At 41.0% G+C, this 27,612-nt stretch overlaps 1 protein-coding gene across 6 annotated transcripts in view; it reads left to right on the forward strand.

Moving 5' to 3' along the window:
- The window catches only part of LOC117532840 (A-kinase anchor protein 13-like), a 55,560-nt gene extending 28,699 nt beyond the window's left edge, over positions 1 to 26,861 (forward strand). For 3 of the 6 annotated variants that reach the window (XR_004566930.1, XR_004566934.1, XR_004566933.1), the window contains 22 exons: positions 1,551 to 1,701; positions 4,394 to 4,461; positions 4,644 to 4,701; positions 4,894 to 5,068; positions 6,272 to 6,381; positions 6,523 to 6,669; positions 6,747 to 6,856; positions 7,722 to 7,865; positions 8,847 to 8,972; positions 9,111 to 9,228; positions 9,346 to 9,466; positions 11,130 to 11,260; positions 11,440 to 11,516; positions 12,317 to 12,383; positions 12,463 to 12,577; positions 12,908 to 12,990; positions 13,075 to 13,263; positions 14,014 to 14,170; positions 14,567 to 14,637; positions 16,269 to 16,313; positions 16,818 to 16,868; positions 16,953 to 17,065. Coding sequence is in view for 1 of the 6 variants with exons in the window: in XM_034196410.1 (XP_034052301.1) it covers positions 1,551 to 1,701; positions 4,394 to 4,461; positions 4,644 to 4,701; positions 4,894 to 5,068; positions 6,272 to 6,381; positions 6,523 to 6,669; positions 6,747 to 6,856; positions 7,722 to 7,865; positions 8,847 to 8,972; positions 9,111 to 9,228; positions 9,346 to 9,466; positions 11,130 to 11,260; positions 11,440 to 11,516; positions 12,317 to 12,383; positions 12,463 to 12,577; positions 12,908 to 12,990; positions 13,075 to 13,287; positions 14,039 to 14,170; positions 14,567 to 14,637; positions 16,269 to 16,313; positions 16,818 to 16,868; positions 16,953 to 17,147; positions 18,410 to 18,691; positions 20,259 to 20,378; positions 20,505 to 20,727; positions 21,623 to 21,681 (3,192 nt within the window). In the remaining 5 variants the exon portion in view is untranslated. Of the gene's footprint in view, positions 1 to 1,550; positions 1,702 to 4,393; positions 4,462 to 4,643; positions 4,702 to 4,893; positions 5,069 to 6,271; positions 6,382 to 6,522; positions 6,670 to 6,746; positions 6,857 to 7,721; positions 7,866 to 8,846; positions 8,973 to 9,110; positions 9,229 to 9,345; positions 9,467 to 11,129; positions 11,261 to 11,439; positions 11,517 to 12,316; positions 12,384 to 12,462; positions 12,578 to 12,907; positions 12,991 to 13,074; positions 13,288 to 14,013; positions 14,171 to 14,566; positions 14,638 to 16,268; positions 16,314 to 16,817; positions 16,869 to 16,952; positions 17,148 to 18,409; positions 18,692 to 20,258; positions 20,379 to 20,504; positions 20,728 to 21,622 lie in introns of those variants that run through there. The other 3 variants (XM_034196410.1, XR_004566932.1, XR_004566931.1) reach the window with 3 other exon arrangements.
- The last annotated feature ends 751 nt before the right edge of the window (positions 26,862 to 27,612 follow it).

Consider the following 27,612-nt stretch of genomic DNA (forward strand, 5'->3'; position numbering starts at 1 on the left):
GAGGGAGTTGCAGTAGTCTAGGCGTGAGATGACGAGAGCCTGGACCAGAACCTGCGTTGTTTTCTGGAATTCAACTTAATTCATACAATGACCTCTCATGAATTATATAATATTATATGATATTGTATTATATCTAAGAATAGATTAGATTAGATTTAATGTGCTTTATTGATCCCAAATATGGAAATGGTTTTGTTACGGCAGCATTTTTAAAAGACACTGCACATAAGTTATATATAAAAATAATAAATACACATAAACCTTAATTATATTAATATTTACAGTAGAAAGATAAATATGTATAGCTTATGTATAGATAAGACAATATAAAATATACAGTATACATTTGAACACACTTTCATTCTAATGAAAAATCTGAATGAAGTTAGAAATATTTCCTAGCTTTATTAAAGTGGGATCATTTCACCAGTGTACCACTAAACCATGTTAGCTAACAAAGCATCTTGGGTCAGGATGCTTGGTTACCAAAATGGTCCAATCAGTGAGCTACCTGCCTGACCATGTGACCTCCTGTGCACACAACACAACAATGTAGCATCATCATTCTTTTAAAGAGACCTATGTGTCAGTACATGCAGTTCATCACACCATGCAACCCGGTCATCAGCCATTTAAATATATATACAGTATATTTAAATGAATCTCATGAAATAATATTGAAACCCTCCCAGCAGACTAAAGCAAGAAGTGAAACTAAGTCAAACTGAAGTGAAAGTAAATATTCAAATCAGTAAATGAGAAGAGAATATTAAGCAAGCTAAAAACATGTTAAAACTCATTTAAAGAATAAAACAAAAAGTGTCTGGACTAAAATAATAATACATCTAATGACGTATCATAACGTTTTTGTCATTAGATACTTTTTTACAGTGGGCTGATGTGATGACAAGGATCCTGCACAAGGGGAACTTGGTGTGTGTGTGTGTGTGTGTGTGTGTGTGTGTGTGTGTGTGTGTGTGTGTGTGTGTGTGTGTGTGTGTGTGTGTGTGTGTGTGTGTGTGTGTGGGTGTGGGTGTGGGTGTGGGTGTGGGTGTGTGTGTGTGTGTGTGTGTGTGGGTGTGGTGTGTGGGTGTGGGTGTGAGCTTCCTTCCTGATTTAAAAGCATTCAGACAGCAGCCGCTTGTACACAATGACTTTATCAAGAAGGAATCACACTGAGCATTAAAGAGGAGGCAGGCAGGCAGGAGAGAGTAGGCAGTTAGTCATGCTGAGTGACAGGTTTAATCGCTCTGTGAGGTGGAGAGGAGAAATCAGACCTGATAGGGTAAGCTAAATCTGTCTGTCTCTTTATATTCAGGATGGGAGAGGTCGGCCATCTTTCCTTCCCTTATGCACATACAGTTATAGAGTATTACAGCTGGGCAATAATACAGTTTATAATAAAATACATAGAGTTGTATCTCTGGGTATGTTAGTATATTATTATATATGTTGTGTTGTGAATTACTGAGGCGTTATGACTTGCTGAAATCAATAGGACAGAACCTGTTGATCTCTGTATGAACATCCATCTGTTTCATTGCTTCCAGGAGAAGGAGAAGAAAGGAGAGAAGGAGAGTAAGGAGAAAGAGAAGAAGAGCACTAACGGTCACCTCTTCATCCCCGTCAGCCCCTGTGCCCCCTCTTCCTGTCTGCACTGCTCCAAACCTCTGCACAGCAAAGACACCTTCCTGTGCAACAGTAAGACCCCTCCTCTCCCTCCTTCCTCTTCCCTTCCAAATATCATCTTATCTCCATCTCTCTCCTGCCTAACTCTCTTGATTCCTCCTCTGTGGCCTCCTCTTTACATTGCATTTAGCTGACGCTTTTATCCAAAGCGACTTACAATAAGTGCGTTCGACCAACAAAATACAAACTTGAAGAAAAAAGAATCATATAAGTACATCAGGCTTCATAGAGCAAAAACATTTCAAGTGCTACTCAACTGGCTTTAGATAAGCCAGTCCTTTATTAGTATATAAGTGCTTTGTTAATAGTTCTATCGCTCGAAGTAGAGTCGAAAGAGATGAGTTTTCAGTTTGCGCCGGAAGGTGTGTAAGCTATCTGCCGTCCTGATATCAATGGGGAGCTCATTCCACCATTTAGGAGCCAGGATAGCAAACCCACGTGTTTTTGCTGATGGGAACTTGGGTCCCCTTCGCATGCGAGGGTGCAGCGAGCTGTTTGGTTGATGCAGAGTGGAGTGCACGTGCCGGGGTGTACGGTTTAACCATGTCCTGGATGTAGGAAGGGCCAGATCCATTCGCAGCATGGTACGCAAGTACCATTGTCTTGAAGTGGATTCTAGCAGTTACCGGAAGCCAGTGAAGGGAGCGTAGGAGCGGAGTGGTGTGGGAGAATTTAGGAAGGTTGAAGACCAGACGAGCCGCTGCATTCTGGATGAGCTGCAGAGGTCGGATGGCACATGCAGGTAGACCAGCCAGGAGGGAGTTGCAGTAGTCTAGGCGTGAGATGGCGAGAGCCTGGACCAGAACCTGCGTCGCTTTCTGGGTCAGCTGGGGACGTATCTTCCTGATGTTGTAAAGCGTGTATCTGCAGCAGCGGGTTGTAGCAGCTATGTTTGCAGTGAAGGACAGGTTGTTATCTAGGGTCACACCCAGATTCCTTGCAGTCTGAGTCGGGGAAACAACAGAGGTGCCGATGTTGATTGTTAGGTCAAGAGTGGGACAATCTTTTCCCAGAAGGAAAAGCAGTTCAGTCTTGTCAAGGTTGAGCTTGAGGTGGTGATCAGACATCCACTGAGAGAGGTCAGCTAGACAAGCAGAGATGCGTGCGACGACCTGGGTCTCTGAGCGGGGAAAGGACAGAATTAATTGGGTGTCGTCAGCGTAGCAGTGGTATGAAAAACCATGCGGGCTAATGACTGATCCGAGCGAGTTTGTGTACAAGGAGAAGAGGAGGGGACCAAGAACAGAGCCCTGAGGGACCCCTGTAGTTAATTGACAAGGGTCGGACTCCGACCCTCTCCAAGTAACCCTGTAGGTGCGGTCTTTGAGGTATGAGGTGATGAGGGAAAGTGCAGAGCCTGAAACTCCAAGTTCTTGGAGAGTGCGAAGGAGGATCTGATGATTCACCGTGTCGAATGCAGCAGACAGGTCCTGCTTCCTCTTGTTACCTTGGTAGCTTCACTCTAACCCTTCTCTTCTCACGGTACAGATCCACATTCACTATCATCAGCGGTCGCATTACTTAGAACAAATTCATTTCCAAACTGAAAGCAGAAGCTGCTGACATGCGATCCTTTCTGAATCATTGTGATGTTGGTCTACCTTCAGGATCATATTTATGTTTTATTATTGGGGATAGTGAGCATACATTAACGTAACCAGACATCCTAAATAACTTTGAACACGTTATCATGTTTGAACTCAAACAGGCTCTTTCCTTTTACTGTAAATTACTTTTGAAGAGTTTTTTAACCTGATGTCCAAATGTAGTTTTATTCATATGCCATATTAACTTATGTAACACACACTATAGACATACATTTAATACATACTGTTAGTTTAAAGGACATTATGTTAAAATACTCACTTTAGTTATAGGACTAACTTTCTGTGTTACTAAACTTTAACTTCTTTTTGACATTAGACATTAGGTTGCATGTTAATGTAAACATTCAGTCCTTTTTCTAAGTGTTATAATATCAAAATGACTGTGAAGAAAACGTTACTAATGTATGATTCCAGTCCTTTTCCACCTTCTCTTGTCAACCCTCTAAAAATAGATGTGAACGTTTTGCAACTCTTTGACTATCTGGGATTCGTTCATTATGATGTCACTGCTCCTCAGCTAAAGTGATCAAACATAAAGACTAACCACACTCATGCTTTGAAATGATACTTATTTGAAGCTTTTAGGCGGCAGAAATGATCAATATTTATCAGGATGCAATTACTGCCTATATGTTGTCAGAAACATCTTTTAGTCTACAGTTTTACTGTACATTATTGATCAGAAACAGACTTGAGTGTCCTTCTTAACTTTGAAAGGTTGTCAGAAACAGACTTGAGTGTACTTTTCAACTGTAGAATCTTGTTGGAAACTTGGATGTAAGATGAGAAAGTTTGCCCAGTGTTATTTTTCTCCCTCTGGCGGCTTTGTCACAAATGATCTAAATTGACAGCCACCTTCTGACCTACAGTGTTTCTGAAAAAATAGAATAACTTCTTCTGCCTTGTACATTTATATCCAGCTTAATTGTATAGTGTTCAGCTCTGCTGGACATCCTGCCCTATCTAATGTTACTTACTGTAGTGTATGTCTGTCTTTTTAAAAGCACAACAGCAGCAGATCATCACAGGCCATGAATAAAACATTAGGGTTGGTGTATATATGTTTTATAAAATGTGTGATGTGATCTTGTTCACAGACTGTGGAGCCCATGTCCATAAGTGCTGCAGAGAGAGTCTGTCTGTCTGCACAAAGAGCAGAACAAAGGTAGGTCTGATACTCACCGGCTTCTTCTCTAAAAGTATCCATGAACTCATCAGCGGAAGAAAAGATACAGACTGTCAAATCAATGAATAGATATTGAAATAATGAATCGTAATTATTTGTATGACAAATTATCTTCAACTATTCTAAAAAGTTGACCTCATGATGTCCTGTGTTTGTCCCAGCAGCCATCCCCAGTGCCAGAAGCTGCTCCTGGGTCAGCTATTAGCTTGAGGACTAAATGTAAGAACACATACACACTGCTGTTGTTGAACATGTAGAGAAATAATCATACATGAGTCAAGTACGTTTTTTTCAAGCCTAGGAGGAGCCCAGTACCTTAAACTGTTAATAAAAAGCCTTCTCAGTCCATTATACATCTGTATTTCCTCGCTACTATTGGTATAGTAAGTCCACTTTGATGTTTGTATGCAGCTACATCTTCAGCATCATCTATATCATCTGCATCCTCGTCTTCGTCACGGGAACGCTGGTCCACGGCAACCACTCCTGATGACCAGCTCCCCACGTTGTTTCCACGGAGGCACAACAGCATCTTCAACCCGCACAGCAACCTGTCCAAGAGCATCTCCACCAGCAACATAGCAGGGTGAGAACCCCCCCCCCCCACACACACGCACACACACACGCACACACACACACACACACACACAATTAAACCCTTTCTTAAGAATTAATAACACAATTATTCTATTAATAAACAGTAATTCAGGGTAAACAAAAGCCACCTTAAATTGTACATTTTTCTATCCTGCACTTCCAGACATGGTAAATTCCAAGAAAATATTTTATTGAAAAACTTCTTTGTGAATTATTTGTCTAGATTTACGTTCTAATTTCTGAAGTAAAGATTTGTTGTTATTTTAACAAAAGTTTGAACCAGTTTTTACGTATTCGCGTAACAATACGTAAATAATCATTTCCAACTGACCATGGCTCTGTAACAGTGCTGCCAATTTATACAAAAAGCATGTCATTGGGATAGTAATCTGTGATAATCAAACGTTTCAAATGCTAGTATTCACTTATATTTTGAGATAAAAGCAATTATTGTGTGGTTTAGATATAGAAATGCATGACAAACTGGTAAGGAGTTTTAAACTTCATTATAACGTGATTTCTGAATTATTGGCATGACGTCCGATAATTTCCTGACACAAAACAAAGCTGCTGTCACAGAGAGCCTCTGTGATCCCCCCCCCCCCTCTGTGTAATGTGAGGGTGTATCATCTCATACTGCAGCTCGATCTGTTCCTACAGTGAAGACCCTGTCTACTACTGTATCTCACCTCTGCAACTCCAAGGAGCTGGCGCATGCTTCAGCACAATGCCTTTCGTCATGTCTCTTGTGCTGCTTCCTCATTCGTGCTAAAATGAGCAGAGGAAGTTTGGGTCATTCTTGGTAGTATAAATCATTTGCGTTCTTTTTAAAGTGTTAAGGGTTTCAGATTAATCGCAAACAATACCACATTAACAACAACCCAATGTGATATTTCATCATAGGACTTGTATTAAATGTTGTGTTGTGTTTGAACTGCAAGAACATAGTATTGGGTTTTCCATCAAACTGTAGAACAGCCCTCATCTTGTTACCTCAGTGACTTCCTTTAAGTCACCACTAAGACCACTTCTCCCTGCACAGAGCTGAGTTTTGTCCCCTCATTTGTTCATTTCTTCCCTCTGTAGCGATCAAACATTGTATGTATTGTCCCAGTCGGTCCTTCTCTGTTCCCTGTGTGAAGCAGCCTGTGCACATGCTGTAGTCTTAAATGTTTTGTTGTGTCCCTTATAGGCTCGATGTTGAGGTTCCACTGAAGGGCCTGAAGTCTCTGTCCCAGTCCACCGACTCGCTCCATAAGGGGAGCAAAGTCAACGCCTCCACAGAGTCCCTCACTGATGAAGGTACACACACACACACACACACACACACACACACACACACACACACACACACACACACACACACACTGATAACCAATAAAGAAAATGGAGAATGTGTCTCTGAAGTGTTTCTTTTCTTATTATTTGTGTGCGCTTGTGTAGGCACTGAGATGATGGACAGTCAGCTGATGGGAGAATTTGAGTGGGACGTCAAAGATCTAGAAGCTGATTCTTGGAGCGGAACGATGGATAAGAAGTTCTTGAAAACGTTGAAGAAAGATGAAATCAAGAAACAAGACGTCATCTATGGTAGAGAGAGAGGAAGAGTTGTATGTGTCAATGCTCCGTTCATGTATGTGTACATAATATGGATCTTCTCTCCACAGAGCTGTACCAGACAGAGTTCCACCATGTGAGGACTCTGAGGATCATGTCGGAGGTGTACTACAAAGGCCTGCACAAGGACCTGCAGCTGGACAATACAACTCTGGACAAGGTGAGGATCGGCTGAGTGTCACACAGTTTCACTAGCAAGGACCACCACCATATGTTTATTTACAGGACATATTGACTAATGTGAGTGGTGAAGGGTATGTAAGGAGTAAGGGGCGAAGGGATAAGGGAGGGAGGGATTATGAGGTTGAGGGGATGACGGGAGGGAGGGAGGGAGGGAAAGGAGGCAAGGGTTGAATGGGTCACGGGGTGGTTGGAGGGATGAAAGAATGTAGCGAGGGAGGGATGAAGGGACATAGGAAGGAATGAAGGGATAAAGGGAGGAAGGGATGAAGGGATAAAGTGACATAGGGAGGAAGGAAGGGATGTAGGGAGGAAGGGATAAGGGTGGGAGGGATTAAAAGGTTGAGGGGATGAAGGGAGGGAGGGAGGGATGAATGGGCAAAGGGATGTTGGGAGGGATTGAAGGGACATATGTAGGGTCAAAGAATGGAGGGAGGAATGAAGTGATGAAGTGATGAAGTGATGAAGTGATGAAGTGATGAATTGATGAAGTGATGAAGTGATGAAGTGATGAAGTGATGAAGTGATGAAGTGATGAAGGGATGAAGTGATGAAGTGATGAAGTGATGAAGGGATGAAGGGATGAAGTGATGAAGGGATGAAGGGATGAAGTGATGAAGTGATGTGGGTACAGATGAGGTAGAATGGGGGATGGATGAGTGGAAGGGAAAGGGAGCATTGGAGACAAAGGAGGTCGGATGTGTTGAGCGGTAATGGTAGCTTAGCTGGTGGGTTCAGTAGTGGTGGAGCCCTGCTCCTGATCATAAGCTATAACCAATTCACTTCATTAATAAGATATCATCAATAACATACTTGAATTAAAATCTGTTGATCATTCTCTGTAGATTTTCCCTGTTTTGGATGACCTGTTGGAAACGCACACACATTTCCTCACCCTGCTCCTGGAGAGGAAGAAGGCTTCGTCCACTGAGGGAGAGGGCAGCAGCAACTTCCTGATCTGCAGCATCGGGGATGTGCTGCTCAACCAGGTGAGCAAGAGGAGAAGAAGAACAACACTATTCCTGCTCTAGAGATAATGTTTGATACTTGACTCTTGTGATGGGGAGGGAGACAGACTGTACTGAAAGCTCCTCTGGTGGTCCAAGGTTACTTCAGGGAACACATGTGCACACCTGGTAATCACTGGTCATCTCACAATACATTAGCAGTTCTATATAGTGGTGCAGTGATGACGTATTTTTGTAGGCTGACCTGGAAGTTAGTATCGCAAGGGCCCCCTCTACTAAAAGCAAAGGGATTTTCTCATTGGATATTGTAATAAAACGGAAAATAGTTTAAGCATACTGTATATGCAATCGCCAGAAGAAATGACAATGTCACACTATTAACATCAACATCACAGTCTCATGACACGTCACCATCAAAGCTAAAGGCGGCTAATGTTCAGCTTGATAACGTTTAGTGGTCTTGTTTAGCCACTTGTTAGCAACCGTCTTTTATTAAGACACCAAAAAAGCTTTAGACATTCACCAGTGGGGTATTTACTTGCTTTTTTTTATGTCCTAGAACAAAAAAAGAACATTTCTTACATTTTATCAACCTTATTTCTTGTCTTATTAAAATAAGACAAGAAAAAATGCAAAAATGTAAATGCTTAAACACATTTTTGGGTATAGGACTTATTCTTGCACCACTTCATGTAAGTTGTCATGATACTGACAGCCTCTAGAAGTTGTGCATTATGCCCCCACACTACAATAACCCCATAATACACATGTTGGACTTGAGGCTTCATGAGCTGTTGCCTCCTTTCTCCAGTGGGGGGCATCAGAGGTTAGAAGTTATTTTCTTCTAGTTCAATTGAACTTTGTCTTCCTCGTGTTTGAATGTCCTATCATTCAATCAATACATTGAATTGTTATGGCCACATGTTATCATGCACTGAAATGTGAATGAACATTAAGAGAATTTGTCATCTGAGGGGATTCTGAAAGTGTTCTTCACTCCAGTTTTCAGGCTGCAGCGCTGATCGTATGAAGAAAGTCTACGGGAAGTTCTGCAGTCGCCACAGTGAAGCGGTTAATCTCTACAAAGACCTGCACGCCAAAGATAAACGCTTCCAAGGCTTCATCAAGGTCTGCACCCATCTCAAATCCAAACATATCATGTCTTTTTGGGACATTTCAGGGGTTGTTACAGGGCTGTAATTCATCTGCATGGTGTTACGTGGATACAAAGGTACAATAATGCCCTCTGTGTGTGTGTGTGTGCAGAAAACGATGAGCAGCAGCATAGTGCGGAGGCTCAGTATTCCAGAGTGCATTCTGTTGATCACTCAGAGGATCACCAAGTACCCCGTCCTCATCCAGAGGATTCTGCAGCACACTAAAGGTACGAGTGAAGACACGTCCTGCATACAAAGGACTGCACTGGAACAGTGATTCCCCCAGAGACAGGGTGACTGCCTGCTTCAGTGTGTGATCGATGTGTTCCTCTGTGCTCTGACAGACTCTGATGAGGACCACAGCTGTGTGTGTGAAGCTCTGCGCTGTGTGAAGGAGCTCATCACGGCTGTGGACAGCAAGGTGAACGAGCACGGGAAGAAGCAGAGGCTGAAGGAAGTCTACAGGTAAACCGTCCACACTGTGACTTTAGAAAACTGATTCAAGACTCATTTCTGTTCCAAAGGGTCTGACAGAGCCCACCACAGAAATACTTAACACACAGTTTATAGTCTGAAGTTCAGTGGGGGCCTATGAAGATAATGTGATCAAAAGCTCCAGAGCATCAACCAAATAAACTAAAACAAATCGTAATCTGATTCATTCAGAGTGAAAATCGTTTTTGTATTACATGTTCCTCCTGTCAACTGCTGCATATTTTAGAGATAGTAATGAAAGAAAATCCAGTAACCTTTCTTTCAATTGTTTTTCTTTCTGAGACAAGTAAAAGTAACTAAATCGTTTTTTTGTTCTTAAACCAGTAAACAGAAAGGTTTTGCTTTCTAATTGACCCTCTCAATACAAGCTTGAAGCATTAACAACAGAACAAAGTGATAATAGTTCTCAAGCACACTTGTTATTGTGGAATTCGGCCCACACCCTTTGATAATTGTATCATTTAGGGGAAAAAAATTCCAGTTGCTTTTCTATTTTCTGGTCAAAGAAAGAACACTGAAACAAAGTCACACAATTAATTGCAAATCAAAAATAAGAGGATGAAGAAACATTGAATACTGTATCAAATAGCCGACATGAGGAATGCCCAATGGCGCCTTTCTGGATGTGGACATGTGAACAGGAGTTCCAGAGTCAAGCAGCTGGATCTCTTGTAAATTGGCGTTTTTAATTATTTGTGACTCAGTGTGAAGTAGGGATGGGTACCGAGGCCCGGTATTAAACGGGTTATCGGTCTTTTTATCCGTACTGGAGACATGTAAAAAATATATGTCATGTGTATTAATGCTACACAAACATTATATTGCAGTTTTAGTGTCGCCAACTCCGTTTCTAATATGCAAAATGCGTCTATGGTTATTTTTAGTATTTTCGATCTTTCCAATCCAGACGAGAGATCTCTCTCCCCCGTCTGTGTGCGAGGGCGCGGGGCAGCTCCCTTACACACACGCGGCTGCTACATGCAGCAACACACACACACGGAGGAGATGGCGGAGAGAACGCGCTCCAAGGTGTGGTTAAACTATAGCCGTCTCGATGTGGACAAAGTTACCAAAAGTGCAATAAGAGTTTAGCATGTAAGGGCGGTAACACGAGCAATTTGTCTAAACATTTAGCAAAAGTGCTCCACATCCAGACGGAGGCATGCACCGGGTTCGACTGTCTTTCTAGTAGCTCTGTAGCCCCATCCACGAGTAACGTTTCCACGTCTGGTGTTATGTAAGCTAGCAGCAACACACAGAGTTAACTACATGATACAAACATGGGTTATTAATGATTAGAGGTAACAGAGTTACTCTTTATTTTGTTAAAGTTTCAGCTATTCTGTTTACAGTTCTGTCATCAGATTATTTAATACGATTTGTTAATACACTGTTGTTTCTTTTGATGTGAAATATTATGTATTTCATTTAAATGAAAAGCAATGCTAATTTTGTTCACAATTTGTTTAGTTAGCTTACCTTGTTTTTTTCTCCAAAAGAACCGATAAGAGAACCGTTAAAAGACCGGATCGATAAGCGGTATAAAAGTAGTCGTACCGTTAAAACCGTAACGATACCCATCCCTAGTGTGAAGTTGGAAAGTAAACATGTCGTTGTTTTCTGTTGTCTCCAGTCGCACTGACAGTAAGTCCATCATGAGGATGAAGAGCGGCCAGATGTTTGCCAGAGAGGACCTGATGAGAGGCAGGAAGCTGCTGCATGACGGAGCTCTGCAGCTGAAGAACACTGCAGGGAGACTCAAAGGTACACGGTGTCTGCAGCCTGCGAGCAGCTTCAAACACATGCTCTGTTCTGCAGAGGAAAGTTGTAAAGCAGAGGGTTGAACAGTCAAAGAAATCAGCTCCTTTGTCTTTACCTATTCGACCACAAACAGTGTCTTTCGTCCACTCTGCTGTAACCATCTTTGTGCCTTTGTGTTGCAGATGTGCAGGCCATGCTCCTGTCTGATGTGTTGGTGTTTCTTCAGGAAAAAGACCAGAAATATGCCTTTGCCTCATTGGTTAGTAGCACATTGCAATCCTTCATTTTGATGCGCCAGTGACAGCCAACGCCCAAAGGCATAAAGAAGGATGTTGAGACTACAATTTGGTGCTAAACGCTCAATATCACGGGACATTCCAAAGCAAGTTCTAACTCACACGACTCCACCCTTTATTGGACTCTTTGGGTAATGCGTGGGAACGTAGCCGTCCTTTTTTTGTCAGCGATTCGCCCACTGTTTTTGACGCCTGCAGGGTTAGGCCATGGTTTTACACAGTTCAGTCTTGTACATCCTGTTAGCTTTGGCCTACTACTTCTCCGCCCTGCCAGCCTGGGTTATAAAAAAGTAGGTGGGTAATGGCGACCAATCTAAAGCTGATCAATATGGCGTACACTCGTCCGAGCTCCACCCACTGTGCCATAGAGTCCAGTAGAGGGTAGAGACTGTGTGAGTTAGAACCAAGGATACGCATTATAACCCTTGTTCTATAAACACAAAGCCCTTATCTCTCCTATAATGCTTGCTGGAGAGGGTGTAAGACAATATACATTGGCTTCCTGACTAATATACTGCGTGGTCCAATCGGATTCAGGTAGGCTCGTCCCGATTGGCTGGCTAGTATAATGCACATTTCAGCGTGTTTTTAATTGTAAAGGGTCCATTTGAGGGCCTCGCCTGGGCTTGTAGAACTAGGGTTACACTACGTAGCCTTCGTATTTGACCATAACTAAAGAACAGACATGGATGTATACGGGACAAGTTTATTTGTTTAAGATAACACAGTATCTAACTCTGATGTGTTGCCTCTATGTCCTCAGGACCAGCGCTCTACAGTCATCTCGCTACAGAGTCTCATCGTCAGAGAGGTGGCTAACGAGGAGCGGGGTCAGTATGATCACATGGAACCTGTGAGTGTGTTGATATGAATGAGTGAACTGGGTTAATGGTGCCGTGTCTCCTGCAGGGCTCTTCCTCATCACAGCTGGGATAGAGAGGCCGGAGATGGTGGAGGTGTTGGCCAGCAGCAAGGACGAGAGGAACACCTGGAGAGCATTCATACAGGACGCTATGCACTGCATGTGAGGACACACACACACACACACACACACACACACACACACACAATGTTCTTATGTTACTGTAGCTTTAAAGGAGTTTTTTTAGTACTTACTTTTTTCTGTGTTTACTGCAAAGCAATTCTCCAACTCTCCAGGATTCATTGTTGTTTTTTATGTGCGTCTTACTGTATACAATTGTCATGAACTATATACATTAACAGAGGGATTTATAGTAACAGAGGTGTACATTAACACAGTGTGGGACAATCAGCAAGTTTTGTAACAGACAAAAAAAAAAGAAAGTGAATTTAATTTGTTGGATAATATTTGAACTTCTCTGTGTGTCGACAGGGAGAAAGACGAGGACGAGGGAGTCCCCAGTGAGACAGAGGAAGACAGGAAGCAGCAGGAGAACAGAGCAAAGGAGATCAGAGGTACCCCTTCCCCCAATGGTATTTGATCACATTCTGTTCTATTGCTTTAATATCATCCATTCATTCTTCTGTGTTTCCTTCCAGAGCTTCTGCGCAGGAAAGACGAGCAGATCATCTCTCTGCTGGAGGAGAAGGTGCATATCTTCAGAGACCTGGGCGACTGTAGCTCCGCCCCCGATGGACACACACCGGTCAGGGAGCGCATGTTATTCATGGCGACTCCTGATGATGTCACGAAGGGGGAGCCAATCATAAAGGACGCCCTGAGAGAAGGTGAGCAGGGTTCTGAAGGAGGTTGTCCGTGTGCCAGAGACGAGACATTAATGTTTCCATGTCTCTGCAGTCAGTGTCAGAAAGTAACTAGGTACATTTACTCAAGTACTGTACTTAAGCTCAAGTTTCCAGTTTAGAATACTTTATACTTCTTCTACACTACATTTTGGAAGCTATATTGTACTTTACACTACATTTATTTACCAAGTTAGTTATTTTTTAGGTTCATATTTGTATACAAATTAAAAACCAACTAACAACTATGATATACCTTTACTAACATCAACATTTCAATAATGAGTGCATCCCTAATTATAATCCTGTTCAAACAATATTATTTAGAAAATGGCCATTCTGCATTACATATACTTTTAGTTTTGGTTCTTCAATTTTATGTTCATGCACTTTTATTTGGTAAAAAAACATGTCACAGGATATTCATTTTTCTTTGTATCTTTTAATGCTATGTTTTTTTATAAACTTGTTTTTTCCATAGATGGAATAAAAACATGTTTTCCATAAAGTATAAATAATACAAAGAAACATCCTTTATCATATGCCTTCAATCCAAAACCAACTTATAAATAATTAATAAAAAAATAAGATTTAAGAGGGATCAAATAAATGAAAACACCAACATATTCTTCAGTGAAATTAATTAATAACTCATTGGATTTCAAGGCAGTGATAAACTAATAGGTATTGTTTCTACACCGTGGTATTAACTAAAAGCTCTTCCCCCTGTCTCAGTGGAGAGCCTGCACGCGGTGGTCAGCAGTGGGGTGGGGGGGGGCAGGCTGCAGTGCTCCTGTCGGCCTGACAGGGGGCGCTGTGGGGCCGGTGTGTCTGCCCCGGAGAGCCGAGACCTTCGGGGGCTTCGACAGCCACCAGATGAACAGCAGCAAGAGTAAGACACACACACACTCACACTTGAGTTGGCTTTTACAAGTTTAAACATTCTGTGCCTCCATCTGTTTTTTTTTAAGCATAGCTCTTCATAATAATAATAATAATAATAGAAAGACGCCTCACTGTGAGTCTTAATTAAACTTTAGTTAGTTATTTATTGGGATGATAAAATGCAATTTTTGTTATGTTATATGTGTGCCTTGAAGAGGAGCCTTGTATTCAATGATTTTATTTGATCATTATCTGTCATTCAGCTGATGCTTCCATCCAACGCGTCTTCCACACACCTCAATACCGGAGACATGCCTGAGCCACAGCCACATGGCCTGCTGGGAGAAAATATCTAAACACCTTTTCTCCTTCCTCTCCTCTTTTCTTTTCTTCCCCTCCTCAGATGGAGAGAGAGAAGAGGGGGATGAGTCGCTGGACCTCCGCAGGACTGAGTCAGACAGCGTGTTGAAGAAGGTGTGTGTGTGCGCGTGTGTGTTGTCTATATATGTGTCTCCACAATGAATGATTTATGGACAGCATTTTGTTCCCAGATCTCTTTTGAAAAAGGAATGTCGGTGTCACTGAGGGTAGCTGATAAACAGAGCAGAAGAGATGGAAGGGTTCAGAGCCTCAGTGAAAAATCCACTCACTCACTATGTCTTCACAAAAGATATGATTCATCTCTGCGTCCATCCATCATTTAATAAACACATTCCCACAGGTTTACACAGTCAGGAAATCGTTATAGTTGTATTATTGTTGACATTGTTATTACCTGCAAGACACGGCATCACTTAACTACTGAGTCAAAGCGATTAGATCAAAACTAGTGCTGGAAAGTAACTAAATACCAAGTACTTTACTTAAGTATATTTTTGAGTTAAATGCACTTTACTTATTTTGTCTTCCACTACTTTAACTTCTACTCCACGATACATTCAGTTATCAAGTACATAAAGTGGAGAGGAAGGAAGGAAGGCCGGATGGAAGGAAGGAAGGAAGGCAGGTAATAGGCTGGTAGGAAGGATGGAAGGATTGATAGAAGCAAGCAATAAAGGATATAAGGTTGTTAGGGAGGATATAAGGAAGGTATGATGGGTGGAAAAAAGCAAGACGGGTAAAAAGGAAGGAAGGAAGGTACAGTAGGGAGGAAGGAAATGAGGTTGGAAGGAAATAAAGAAGGAAGGATGGATAAAAGGAAGGAAGGAAGGAAGGAAGGAGGAAGACAGGTAGGTATACACTATAGGAAGGAAGGAACTTAGGGAGGAAAGAAGGATTGATGGAAGGAAGAAATAAAGGAAATAAGGGAGTTAGGAAGGGAAAAAGGAAGGAAGGATAGATGAAAGGAAGACAGGTAGGTAGAAAGGAAGGAAGGTAGGTGGGGTTTAAAGAAGGACGGAAATGAGATAGGAAGAAAGGAAGGATTGTTGGAAGGAAGGTAGGTAGGGAGTAAGGAGGGAAGGAAATAAGGTTGAAAGGAGGTTAGGTATGGAGGGCCGAAGGAAGGAAATAAAGTAGGTTCGAAGGATGGATGAAAGGTAGATAAGTAAGCAGGTAAGTTGGAAGGATGGAAATAAGATAGCTATAAAGGAAGGATGAAAGGTAGGTGTGTAGTCCCCGGGCGCTGTACACTAGCTGCCCACTGCTCCTAGTACTAGACTCCTGGTTCTAGGATGGGTTAAAAGCAGAGAACACATTTCACTGTGTGCTGTGTGCTCTGCATGTGAGACCATTGAAGAGGGTTTCATCCCTCCCAATTCTTCTATTCTATAGTTAGGTCATTTCTACAAACTGTTGTGGTATAAAGGGAATGTCAACATATCTAACAGAAGACTCCCCACTATAGCTTTAAAACAACACATTACCCTCTATAATGAATGGGAATGTAAATGTCCCCTCTGTGGGAAGAATAAAGGTATTCTGATTCTGAACACTTTATTCCAGTCAGCACATCATCAGTCATTTTCCACTCCGCTGCAGCCGAGCAGATATCTGCTCCAATATCTCTGCTGCTTACAGTCTAGACACACTCTGCTAGCATTATATTACAGTATGACTGTGTGCTGTTATATGTGCTGTAATGTGTGTGTGTGTGTGTGCCTCAGGGAGCTACTGCCAGCCTACAGATGATGCTGAAGAGAAACAATGAGGTAAGAATGCTGTTTCTAATACTCTCTGCAGGGTTATCAGAAACACTCATTTACTGCTTCCACTTTTTAACTGTAAGTTATGAAGCAATTCGTAAAGTAAATATGTTATAATAATATATCTCTGGTACGGTATTATTTGAAGGTACAGTAGCTAGGATTAGTAGTTCACAGTTTTTAAACATACCGTTCAAAGTTGGCCCCTCCTCCCTGTCTCTATGACACCAGAAGCCCCGCCTCGTGACCGTGGTTATGGTGTGTGCCAGCAAGTGTTGGAAAGTAACATTACATTAAGTACATTTACTGAAGTACTGTGCTTAAGTGCCATTCTTGAGGTACTTGTACTTAACTTGAGTTTTTGAACACATTTGCTGGCAACATTGTTTTGAGAATTCGTACTTAAATATCTTTCCCTATTACATTTGCCTGTGACATAACATCATAATATCATGTGAAGATATGTTTCATTTACATAGTACAGAATAACTGAAAGCTCTGTCCCTCCAGCAGGTGCAGCACAGCGTGACGCATCTCCACGACCTGCTGATCTCACTCCAGGTACCAGAGACACCCCTCAGTTCAAAGGTCATTCCCTCTACCCTTTCATCCTATCCATCCTAAACCCTCCTGTCCTCCCTCTAGGCTGTGGTGGTGCAGCAGGACTCCTTCATCGAAGACCAGCGGCAGACCCTGAACGAGCGGCTGGTGGCCAACTCTTCCAGACACTCGTCGTCTTCCTCCCTCTCCTCCTCTTCCTCCTCCCGGCCCTCCTCCCTCATCGAGCAGGAGAAACACAGGAGTCTGGAGAGACAGCGCCAGGAGGCGGCCACCCTGCAGGTAACCTTTCACTACAATGTTCATAAGACTTCTTTTTTTGGGAAATAATTCATCTGGACTTTAGAAAAAACAATGGCAATTACAATAGGCGACGTAATTAATAGTTACGGAGGATGTAATTGATACGCGTCTGCCGTAGGAAAACTAAAAATGTCCGACTACTAGAGGCATATCCAGACACTTCATCCATTCTTATCATGTTGTTTCGTGCAGGCTTTAAAAACGTGGACAAAAGTGAACAAATGACTTCATTACCAAGATTTAAATACAATTTTAAAAAAGAATTAGTATTATTATATATTATAATTTGTATGATGCATATCATACTGTATGTATAAAACTATTTTTATAAATAATAGTTTCTGCAATAAATACATTGCTTACACGTCGGCGACATTTACTATGCCGTCATTGGTGGAATGTAATGAAGTACATTTACTGAAGTACTTAAGTAAAAACTTTTTTTTCATTATACTTGTACTCCACTACATTTAGGAAGCCAATATTGTCATTTTTGCTCCACTACATTTTTCTGAGAGCTTTAGTTATCTTTTACAGATACATGGTCAGATTATTAGTTAATACAAAATATAACTCAATTATTAAATAAACGTTGATATATTATTATAGGTTAAGATATCCAGCAGCATAAACACTTTAGCAAGTTATTATTAAGTTAATGCCAGTTGTTCGATGCTCGATAAGCACCGTAACTTACTCGATCTGCATTTGTCGATCACTATCGGGTTGTTTCTTTGGACGTCCAGTCGGTGCTTCACCTCGAATGTTGCAATACGAGGAATTTAAATTGTGACACAGCATTATCTCCTTTCCTCTCATCTCATAAACGATGGTCTAGAGCAGGGGTGTCAAATGGGTACTAGTCGAGGGCCGGACTGGTTCAATGTTTATTGCAGAACTTATTGGAATTAACTTATTGCACATATTAAACCTGGAACTAACAAAGCTTAAATTATTGCCCATAAAAACAACATTAAACATTAAATAATCAGTTGCATTAATTTCTTAATAATAAATATTAATAAAGGGAGCATTGAAGCATCTTCCTGATCACCTAGAGAATTCATACAGCTCATATCCTGGCTGCCACTTAAGTACTTCCGTATCATTTTACTCAGTTAGGAACCTACCGTAGCAAAAAACTGCAACCATAGTATCACATTTATCTATAAGATTCTTTGTACCTCACATTTGTTGATTCTACACTCACCAGTATAACCAGTATAACAATATCTCCACAGAAACAGCAGGCTGCACACCAGGAAGAGAAGAGGAAGAGAGAGAAGGCCTGGGACATGAAGGAGAGATGTCTGGCAGAACGAGAGGAGAGGCTGCAGGCGGAGGAGGAGCAGAGCAGGAAGAGGCACCAGGAGCTGGCCGAGGAGGCGGAGACGCTGCAGAGGAAGAAAGAGGAGTACCAGGGAGAGCTGGAGAGGCTGAGGGAGGCGCAGAGGAGGCTGGAGAGAGACAAGGAAGCTCTGAGGAGAGACACGGAGCGACTGGAGGACCTACAGAGAGAAGAGGTCAGAGTACAGTGTGAAGCAGGAGAGCATGTGTCTGATATCAGCTAAACATGACTGTATAACTGAACAATTGTAAGTGTAGACCCTATGGGATGGACATGATTACATGGTGACGTAGTGGTGACATCATAAGCCTTAATGGACACATTGTAATTATGTGCATTTCTGAGATTCTTTAAAAAAAAAAGTCAGACTATCAGACAGACACAAACAAACTCGCCATATAGACCAACAGAATAATGATCACCAACTGATCTTACTTTAGTTTCTGCGCTATGATGGATTATCAGTGGCATTCATCTGAGTTAGGTCTCCTGACTGCTCGTGTTCCGACCTGTCAATATGCGTTCTATTGTTCTTACATGTGCTATATTAAAAGCCTGAGTGGGTCCACATGCGCAGTTTGGAAAAATGCACTATGAGTACACAGATGACTGCACGTTCAAAATGTTGAAGTCTGGACACTTCTAGCACTCAATGAGCCATCATGGCTACGAGACGGACGTTAGCGACCAGCCGCCATTCCAGTTGCTCTGGTCAGCACTATACAAATACACGTTTTACATGTGTTTTGGGGTTTGTTAAGCAGTCTGTAATGACTTGGTATCGATAACGATCGATGCTAGCTAGCTAGCTAGCTTGCTAACGACGGCGATCGTCACTTCCAGTGAGGGCACAACGGCTGTGTGCGATTTTAGACACTGACTGGGCAAAATTCCCACTCTGCACAGGGGTTCATAGCGTACAACATGAAGTGTCTGAATTGAGCCTGTGTTCACAGATATTAACTATCAAAGTTGTGAATTGCAATGTTGTCAATATTGATGGAAGTGATGGCCATAGCTATGAAAGCCGCCTTGGTTAGTCTTTCCATCAACTTCTTTGGTCCAAATAAACCCTAGTATGTGAAAATATGTCTGCTTACACAATTTCTCTCGTTCTGCCTGCTCAGCGGTGCATCTCACTTGTTCTTCCAACAAAGACCATTCAATTAGCTAAATAAAATGACAAAATCAAACAAAGAAAGCAACTGGTAATGAACTCAACAAGTCACCGTTAGTCGGTACAGTATATACGTTCAACCTAAGTCGCAGCTACGAAAAGTCGTAAAAAACTGTAGTTTCTTTTTAGTATCAACATTGCATCACAATCATTCACATTAGGGCCGCCTCGGCCAACAGTATAATCACCATTACACCACCTGTACACCACCTGTACACCACCCGTACACCACCCGTACACCACCCGTACACCACCCATTACACCACCTGTACACCACCCGTACACCACCCATTACACCACCTGTACACCACCCGTACACCACCCATTACACCACCTGTACACCACCCGTACACCACCCGTACATCACCCGTACACCACCTGTACATCACGCTGTGCAGGTTGGAGGTGTCTCTATGTCACTGTGGCACACATCATGTCATCCTGATGTCCTGGAGTTAGATCTAGGATGCTTCATGAATCAATGTAGAAGAACAACTACTAGAACTGGGTTAAAGATTAACCAGAGGTCTTGTAAATGACTTTATGTCTTGATGCACCATTACAGTCGGAGCAGCTTCAGAAGTACCAGCGGACCCCCTCCACCACCTCTGAAGACTCCATGAGGTCCCACAGCACCTGGTCTCTGGATCTAGATTCAAAAGAAGCAGCAGAACAGCTTAAAGGGGTAAAAATAAAGCCGTCATTAAAACGGTTTTATAGAAAGAAGACAAACCAGTGATGCAGTTTAGTAGGTTGCTATATGAGTGCTAGGAAAACTGAAATAAAAAGTTTTTTTCTTGATGTTCTTCAGGTTGAGCTCTCATCTTCGGCCCCCGCCAAAGAACCTTTCCTCCGCATCGGATCCAAGAGGATGGGCAAACACTTCAACCCCTTCTCCTCCTCCTCCTCCTCCTCCTCTAAGCCTCAGGGAGCAGAGAAGGAGTCCCAGCTGCCCCGGCTGCTGCAGCTGACCAAACCTAAAGAGAAGAAAGACAAGAGGAAGAAGAAAGGCAAAGGAGAGCTGACTCCCACGGGTACGATGATTTCCCGCTTATAACACGACTGCAGTGCTTACTTAATAAATCAATAATATGACACAGCATTGATTTCAACATGATTTTATTGATTAAAAGATTATTGTTTTGCTTTCTGTAAGACATTCTTTTTTATTTTCTATTGCGAACCAACAGCTAGAACTGCGGTACCCATACTGTGTTCCCATGAGTGTTTACTTCTGTTGTTCCCGTGAGTGGTTACTTCTGCTGTTCCCTTTAGGGTTTACTACTTCCTGTCTATGTTCCTCTGCTGTTCCCTTTAGTGTTTACTAAAGCCAGAGCCGGCATTAAATTGACCGGACTTCTTCCTGCGGATTGATATGACTGCACATAGTCCCTTGATCACATTGCCTTAGCCTTAATGATCTGCTTTCTTCAGCAGCGGTCTGCTATCGTAAAACAGCAGACCTCTGAATGTATGAATTGACCAATCAGAATCAAGTATTCAACCAAAGATTAAATCTTGCTTCACTTCAAATAAACAAGTCTGGTTGGCAACTTGGGCGTGGGAAATAAATGTTTGTTTATTGAATAATTAACGAGAGAATTTCTGAAGTACTCAATAATATAAATTATTATTTGAGACAGAACATAATATATATAATGTATATAATCTGTTGGATAGCTTCCATTGGAAATTGGTTCCATTTTCTTCTTATCTATTTTCACTTCACGCCTTCATTAGGGTTTCCTTTACTTTATCATCACTGATGAGAATCAGGTTGACACAATTGTATTTACAATTTAGTCTGCACTGTGTGACGCTATGTTAGCCTAGCTTAGCATAAACATGGAAACAGGTCCGTTTTCTACAGGAGTTTGTGCTAGAAATGTTCTCGGCCAGATCATAACCTGTGTCTTTATTTCTCTTTAGAAAGCAACGCTGCAGTGATGTCGGACCCTCAGAATGATGGAGACATCTTCTTCTGCTGAGAACCTGGACACACTGCAGGCCTCGCAGCAAACAGGACGCCTTATCCCTCTTTTTGGATTTAAAATGTCCGCCTGTCAGACACAATGGACAGTCTGACTCACCTGCGTATGTCCCAGGTAAATAGAAGTTTTGGCCTCCTCCAGGGGGACACCAGAGGACATGATGGTGAGCCGATGACTGTCATTCACAAGTGCCAACAATTTCCCCGACAAGCTTCCAGCGGTTAGAGATGTGACGCAAAGCCATGGATCAATGTGAGGACACCAATAGGAAAATGTCATGTGATAGACCAAGTCACATGGTGCCTCAAGGCTTTCAAATGTAGCTTTAACATGAACCAACCATAGAGTGATGCAGGGATGACGTATTTTTGTAGGCAGAAACGGAAGTTAGCATCACAAGGGCTCCCTTGACAAATAGCTAACGGTAATTTTCCATTGGATTTTGGATTATTGCAGAAAATAAGCTCTGTGGCAAACACAATTTTATGATACTTACATGTTTTTTTAGCAGAATATTCTCTACATATTAACCCCACTTTACCACCACTTTTGAAGCGTAAATGCAATCACGAAAAGTAAAAAAAAGCTAACGTTAGGTTACCACCGCTAAGCTAAAGATGGCTAACGTTCGACTTTATGACGTTAAGTAGCCACTTGTTAGCAAACATTGTGGTATTTAATTACATATTTTATGTCGTAGAACAAAACGTGAACATCTCTTAAACTGGTGTTAATCACAGACTTTATTTCAGACTTCTTAACACATTAAGAAAAAACTTTCACTTTGAGACAAAGTGCTAAGATGCTCTTTATTTCCGTGTTTTAGCACTTATTCCTGCACCGCTCTATGACTGCCATTTCTTTCAAGTATCGCTAATGCTAACTCTGAATGTTTGTGGTGCTAGCAGCTCCTCAGCTTCAGTGAAGTTCCACTGGCTGAACTTTTAGTCTAAAGTGTGATTCGTGTGTCACCACATTTGCTTTAACTCCAGTTGTATCAGTCAAGCTGTCAGATATGAGGGAGTAACAGTCGCCACACCACATGGTGCACCAGCCTCATTGCTCACTGTCCACACTGTGCAGAGGTCAGTGTGTCCACAGACAATCAACCAATGACAGGTCAGTCACAGAAGGACACGCTCTGCTTATAGTGCCTTACGTCTGATATCTAGATATAGATATAGTCTGCGTGCGATGACTCATGCTCAAAGTGTACGTTCTCAGATAATCACCTCCAATATGTAGACATCACTCCTGTGGGATAGGTGGTGTATGAATTTAGCTCCGTGTGAGCCCTGCAGAAGAATCAGTGCTCAGCTTTAATCGTCTCAGTGTGACAATCACTTCAGCTCAACAGGATCAGGAATACAAAGATTTTAACATGCACTTTATATACATGAGTATTTTCTTCTGTCATTTCCTAATTATTGAATCAGAATTGTTTAAGTCATCTGGTACTTATTACAGGGAAAATGGGAAGCTCCTTGAAAGTTTAAAAGTGTGTCAATGTGTGTGTGTGAACGGGTGAATGTTGGCTTGTGTTGTTAAGCGCTTTTCAAATTAAACATTTTATTGTCTCTACGTCAAACCCCTCAAAGTCCTTAAAGATTCTTTTTTTTATTTTCCGCTCTAAATGAGTATCTCTCAGGACTTCAGGGGCTCCATACTGTAGCCTATGTATGCTTGCTTCTACATTTCACGTATTTTTAAATTTTTGCATGTCCATTTAATTGAAGTTAATTATTAAGAAGTCTACCATTTGGACATTGGTTTCCCTATGATCAGTATGACACTGTTATTTTTTAGTAAAAGCCCTACTAAAAGACTATTTGGAGAAGACAGAATTATAAGCATTACCCATAAAAACAGCATTAAAAATAACTTCCTATTGAATATTTGGACTTTTATAGGACATATATTGAGATCATATGAAGATATCATGTTATCGTTTTTTAAACTTCTGCATTCAGAATGAATTATTCCAGACACATTTGAATGAAAAAACAGCTAGATGAGTTTGTAGTTGTGTATTTTTTACACATTTGAAGGGTGTTTGTCATTGAATATTAGTTTCACTTGACGTTTTGTTCTTACTTTGGAGATATTAGTCCATTGAGTAGCTCCTTGGTGAACTGTTGACCAAATGGCGCAGTCAGCTTTGCAAGGGTTCCTTTAAAAGAAAGTCAAGGAGTTTTTTCCATTGGCTATTGGAATACTGCAGGAAATTAGATCTGTGGCAAACACGTTTACGATACTTTAATGCTTTTTCAGCATGATAATCTCCACATAGTAACACCACTTGATGATTATTGAAGCGTAAATGCAATCGCCAGAAATAAAAAGCTCAAGGTAGGCTATAAAATAACTGTCACAGTCACATGACTTCACGCCACTTTCGCTAAGCTAAAGGTGGCTAATTTTCGGCAGGAATGCTTTCAGTTGTATTATTTAGACACTTAATACCAACAGACGTTTTTATGAAATGTAAAAAGCTTCCGACATTTTGATATTAGAAATAACAAAAATATTTCACAGCCCTTCTTCTGTAAAAGTGTTCAAATAATAGACAATCAACGGGTTTACCTTGACGTCATGTAAGAACAATATTCAAACTCACTGTCGCACCACTCAATACCACTCTTTAAAGACAGACAGTCACTACCTGCTGGAGATCATACAGTAGACTGTCACGTAGTCTCTGGAGACTTTAAACCACTTATAAGCACAGACAGGCCTTTATTTCTTGTTTTCTGATCCACTTTCATTGGTCATGTTAGTTTTTACTGTTGTTCATCTGTTTTACTTTCACACCCTTCAGGAGAAGAGCTAAGTCACCTTTCTTTCACTGAAGGTCTTTTATTCTTTGGCTGTTATTTCACACCCACCCGTCATTTAAAAATGGAGCAGTCTATACCATAGTCAGGTTTATTCTACAGTAAGACTTGTCCTGCTTTTATTTTCGAAATAACAATCCTTAATTATCTGCAGTCAAGTCTCCTTTGAACTCCACATTTTAGACGTGTTCCAATATATGGGTGTTTTACATTTGACTGGAAAGACAATTCATACATGTATTGGATTATAAGTGAAATGAGGATAATAACAAATATTTGTTAAAGTTTCTTTTGCAAGAGCAGATACTTTAAACCTCCATATAATCCCTCTGCTTTGAACTTTTAAAACCAAGTATAGCTCTCTTAATTCCTACCCAGAATCCTTCCTCTTAATCCAAACAGTGTGTACAGCCCTGCAGGTGCTGATAACACACCGACACACACTCCTCCACAATAATATCTTGTAGCTTTACACCAAATTGATTTTCTCCTCCTATACTCTGCAGAGAAGCATTTCATAGGAAGCAGCAGACTGGAGAATAATATTTCATCCTGCTGCTGAGAGGAGCACAATTCTCCTGAAACTGAGAGGCAGGAGCCCGTCTCACTTTCACTCTCTACTCACTGCAGTCCTCCTCTTCCTCCTCTTCGCTTCCTCTCCTGTCATTTTCTTTCTCCCCTCTTCTCCTTCTTCTCTCCATTCTCCCCCTCCTTATTCTCTCCCTTCTCCTCCTCTCCTCTAATCCCCCTTCTCTCAGCAGTTGGTCTGCTTCTTTAGAAGCAAACACACAGTCATGTTTCTTAAGAGACTTGTTCAAACTCATGAAGAAAATCCTGCATTTCCCTAAAGATTTACATCAAAACCAGTCTCTTCAACCGCAATTTAATTATACAGAATCACACAGCTTCAATAGGACCTCATTGAGAGTTGTTGAGAGATCTGCTTAAAAAGATAAAAGGCAAACATATATTTGATATGCATTAACCAGTCAGATCAAAATGATTGTCTGCCTAAAAATAAAAACTAAAAGAAAGCGACAGACATTGAACTAAAACCTAGCTTTCAAGCTAAAGCTAATGCTTTTTTGTCTTGTCATGCCATGCCTTGGCCTGCTGAACTAGCTTTCAAGCATACTCCACTGGAGAAAACTTGATATCAGTTTGAAGCATAGAGAGCTCAGTAGCTAGCTATGGCTTTAAAATGTACCAGTTTACATTCTAAATCATGAAGAAGTTTTTTCTTAAACGCTGCTGTCTGTCGTTAGCTTTTAAGCTAGCAGCAGCATTTTGTGGGGTCTAGGCTAAAGGAGCATTTCTGGTGGTTCTTTTTCCTAATTTCAGTGATAAAAATATGAACAACTGTAACATTTTATATGCAAAAATTGCAGATTTAGCCTTTGAGCAGTAGTTGACATATTGTGGGTGAAGAATTCCCCCCAATTTAAAGAGAAATGTCGAAGACGTTTTTTAAACCCTGTTTAATTTATTTAATTTCTCATGCTTAATGTGTTAAAACCAGGAGGTGCCACAAGTCATTCTATGACTATTGAATGATTATGTTCTCCTACAGAAACATGGTGTTTGTCACATTTGTAGTATTAGTGATTTTTGTTAATTAAACAACCTCAGATGTCAGAAACTTTAGAAAGACTAACAAGCACATAATCCCCATATTCCCCTTCTTAAAAAATAAACACAGTGTTCATTCATTTACTAAGACTTCTATCTTTTTCATTTTGGTGATGCTCTCTTAGCATAGATCACAGGACCATGTGGTAGCAGCTAGAATCCTGCTGTAATGAGGAGATTAGTTTAAACACCAATAAACACTTATCATCCGGCGAAATGACGTCCTTCAGGGTTTCATCATCTGTCATTTTAATGAGTGGAAATAAGTTCAGTTGTGGGATGTGGGGCTGTTGTTTCTCCTGTACAGTTATACAGCTCAATAAACAATCTGTAGCCTTCGATGCCTGAAACAAAATAAGCTAAATCCCGGGAAAAAAACGTTTGATCAGAGAGCTTATGAGGCTGGGACGCCTGGTTCTCTCCTCCGCAGTGTCATCATTCAGCATGCACTAGAAAAAACATGTATATGGAATTTTACAAACTCACATTACAGTTTTTGCACTGTGATCTTTTTGACATGTATTTGTACTAAAACCAAAAGGTACAAAGTGTATTTTTTTTTCAATTTATGCACAAATATAAAAAAGGGCAAAGCAACACATTTTGTAAATATGTTTTATGTACAAATTTGAACTTCCAAAGTACTGATAACTGTGGATTTTGTTTAGTTGAATGATGTTTTTTTTAATTAATAATAAAGCTTTATTTATCTGTCCTCCCTGTACAGTATTTTTTCTCAATAAATAACTATGCTGTTTGTCATGTGACATATTTTGTGTGGTTATTTTGACGGAGAGTGGGGGAGAGGGTCATGGTAAGGAGACTAACAAAACGCAAGAAGAATGAACTATAAATAACTTGTAGAGTTAGTTAGAAAATATCTTGAAAAATTGTCCAAATCAGCCTGGAGCTGAAAAGGGGATATTGGGTGGAGGTTGCTCCATTGATGGACACAAACGTTACTGTTTGATCATCCCTATTCCAAAAACTAGGAATCTTCAGAAAAATTATACATTTAAAATGTAAATGTTTACAATATGTCCAGGAACCAGTATTTTGTTCTAAGAGTCGGAATATGACCATTACCTAAGCTGCTATGTTGAATAAAACAGTTGTTCCAATGCTCAAATGACGGTTGAAATGTTTCTATTTGCCTCACAACAAATTGGCTTCCGTACAGTTAGTGAAAACCTGTACTGTATCTGCAGTTTTTTGGAGATAGTACTCAAATGACAGGAATATGAATTGTTTCTGGGCCAAATCCCAGAAACAATTCAGAACTGAGCAGAAGATATTTTCAGAAATCTGTATTTGCCAAAAAGTTATAATGTTTCATGTATTCAAAGTTAACCATATGACAATTTTCACATTGGTCCTTGAGATGCAGGATTCCCCCTTTAGCCCATTGGTACCAGCAGAATGTTACACTATTTATTCAACTATTCAGACGACTCAGAGGGATTAC

Source organism: Gymnodraco acuticeps, unplaced genomic scaffold (assembly GCF_902827175.1).
Source record: "Gymnodraco acuticeps unplaced genomic scaffold, fGymAcu1.1, whole genome shotgun sequence".
In the NCBI taxonomy this organism is placed as follows: domain Eukaryota; kingdom Metazoa; phylum Chordata; class Actinopteri; order Perciformes; family Bathydraconidae; genus Gymnodraco; species Gymnodraco acuticeps.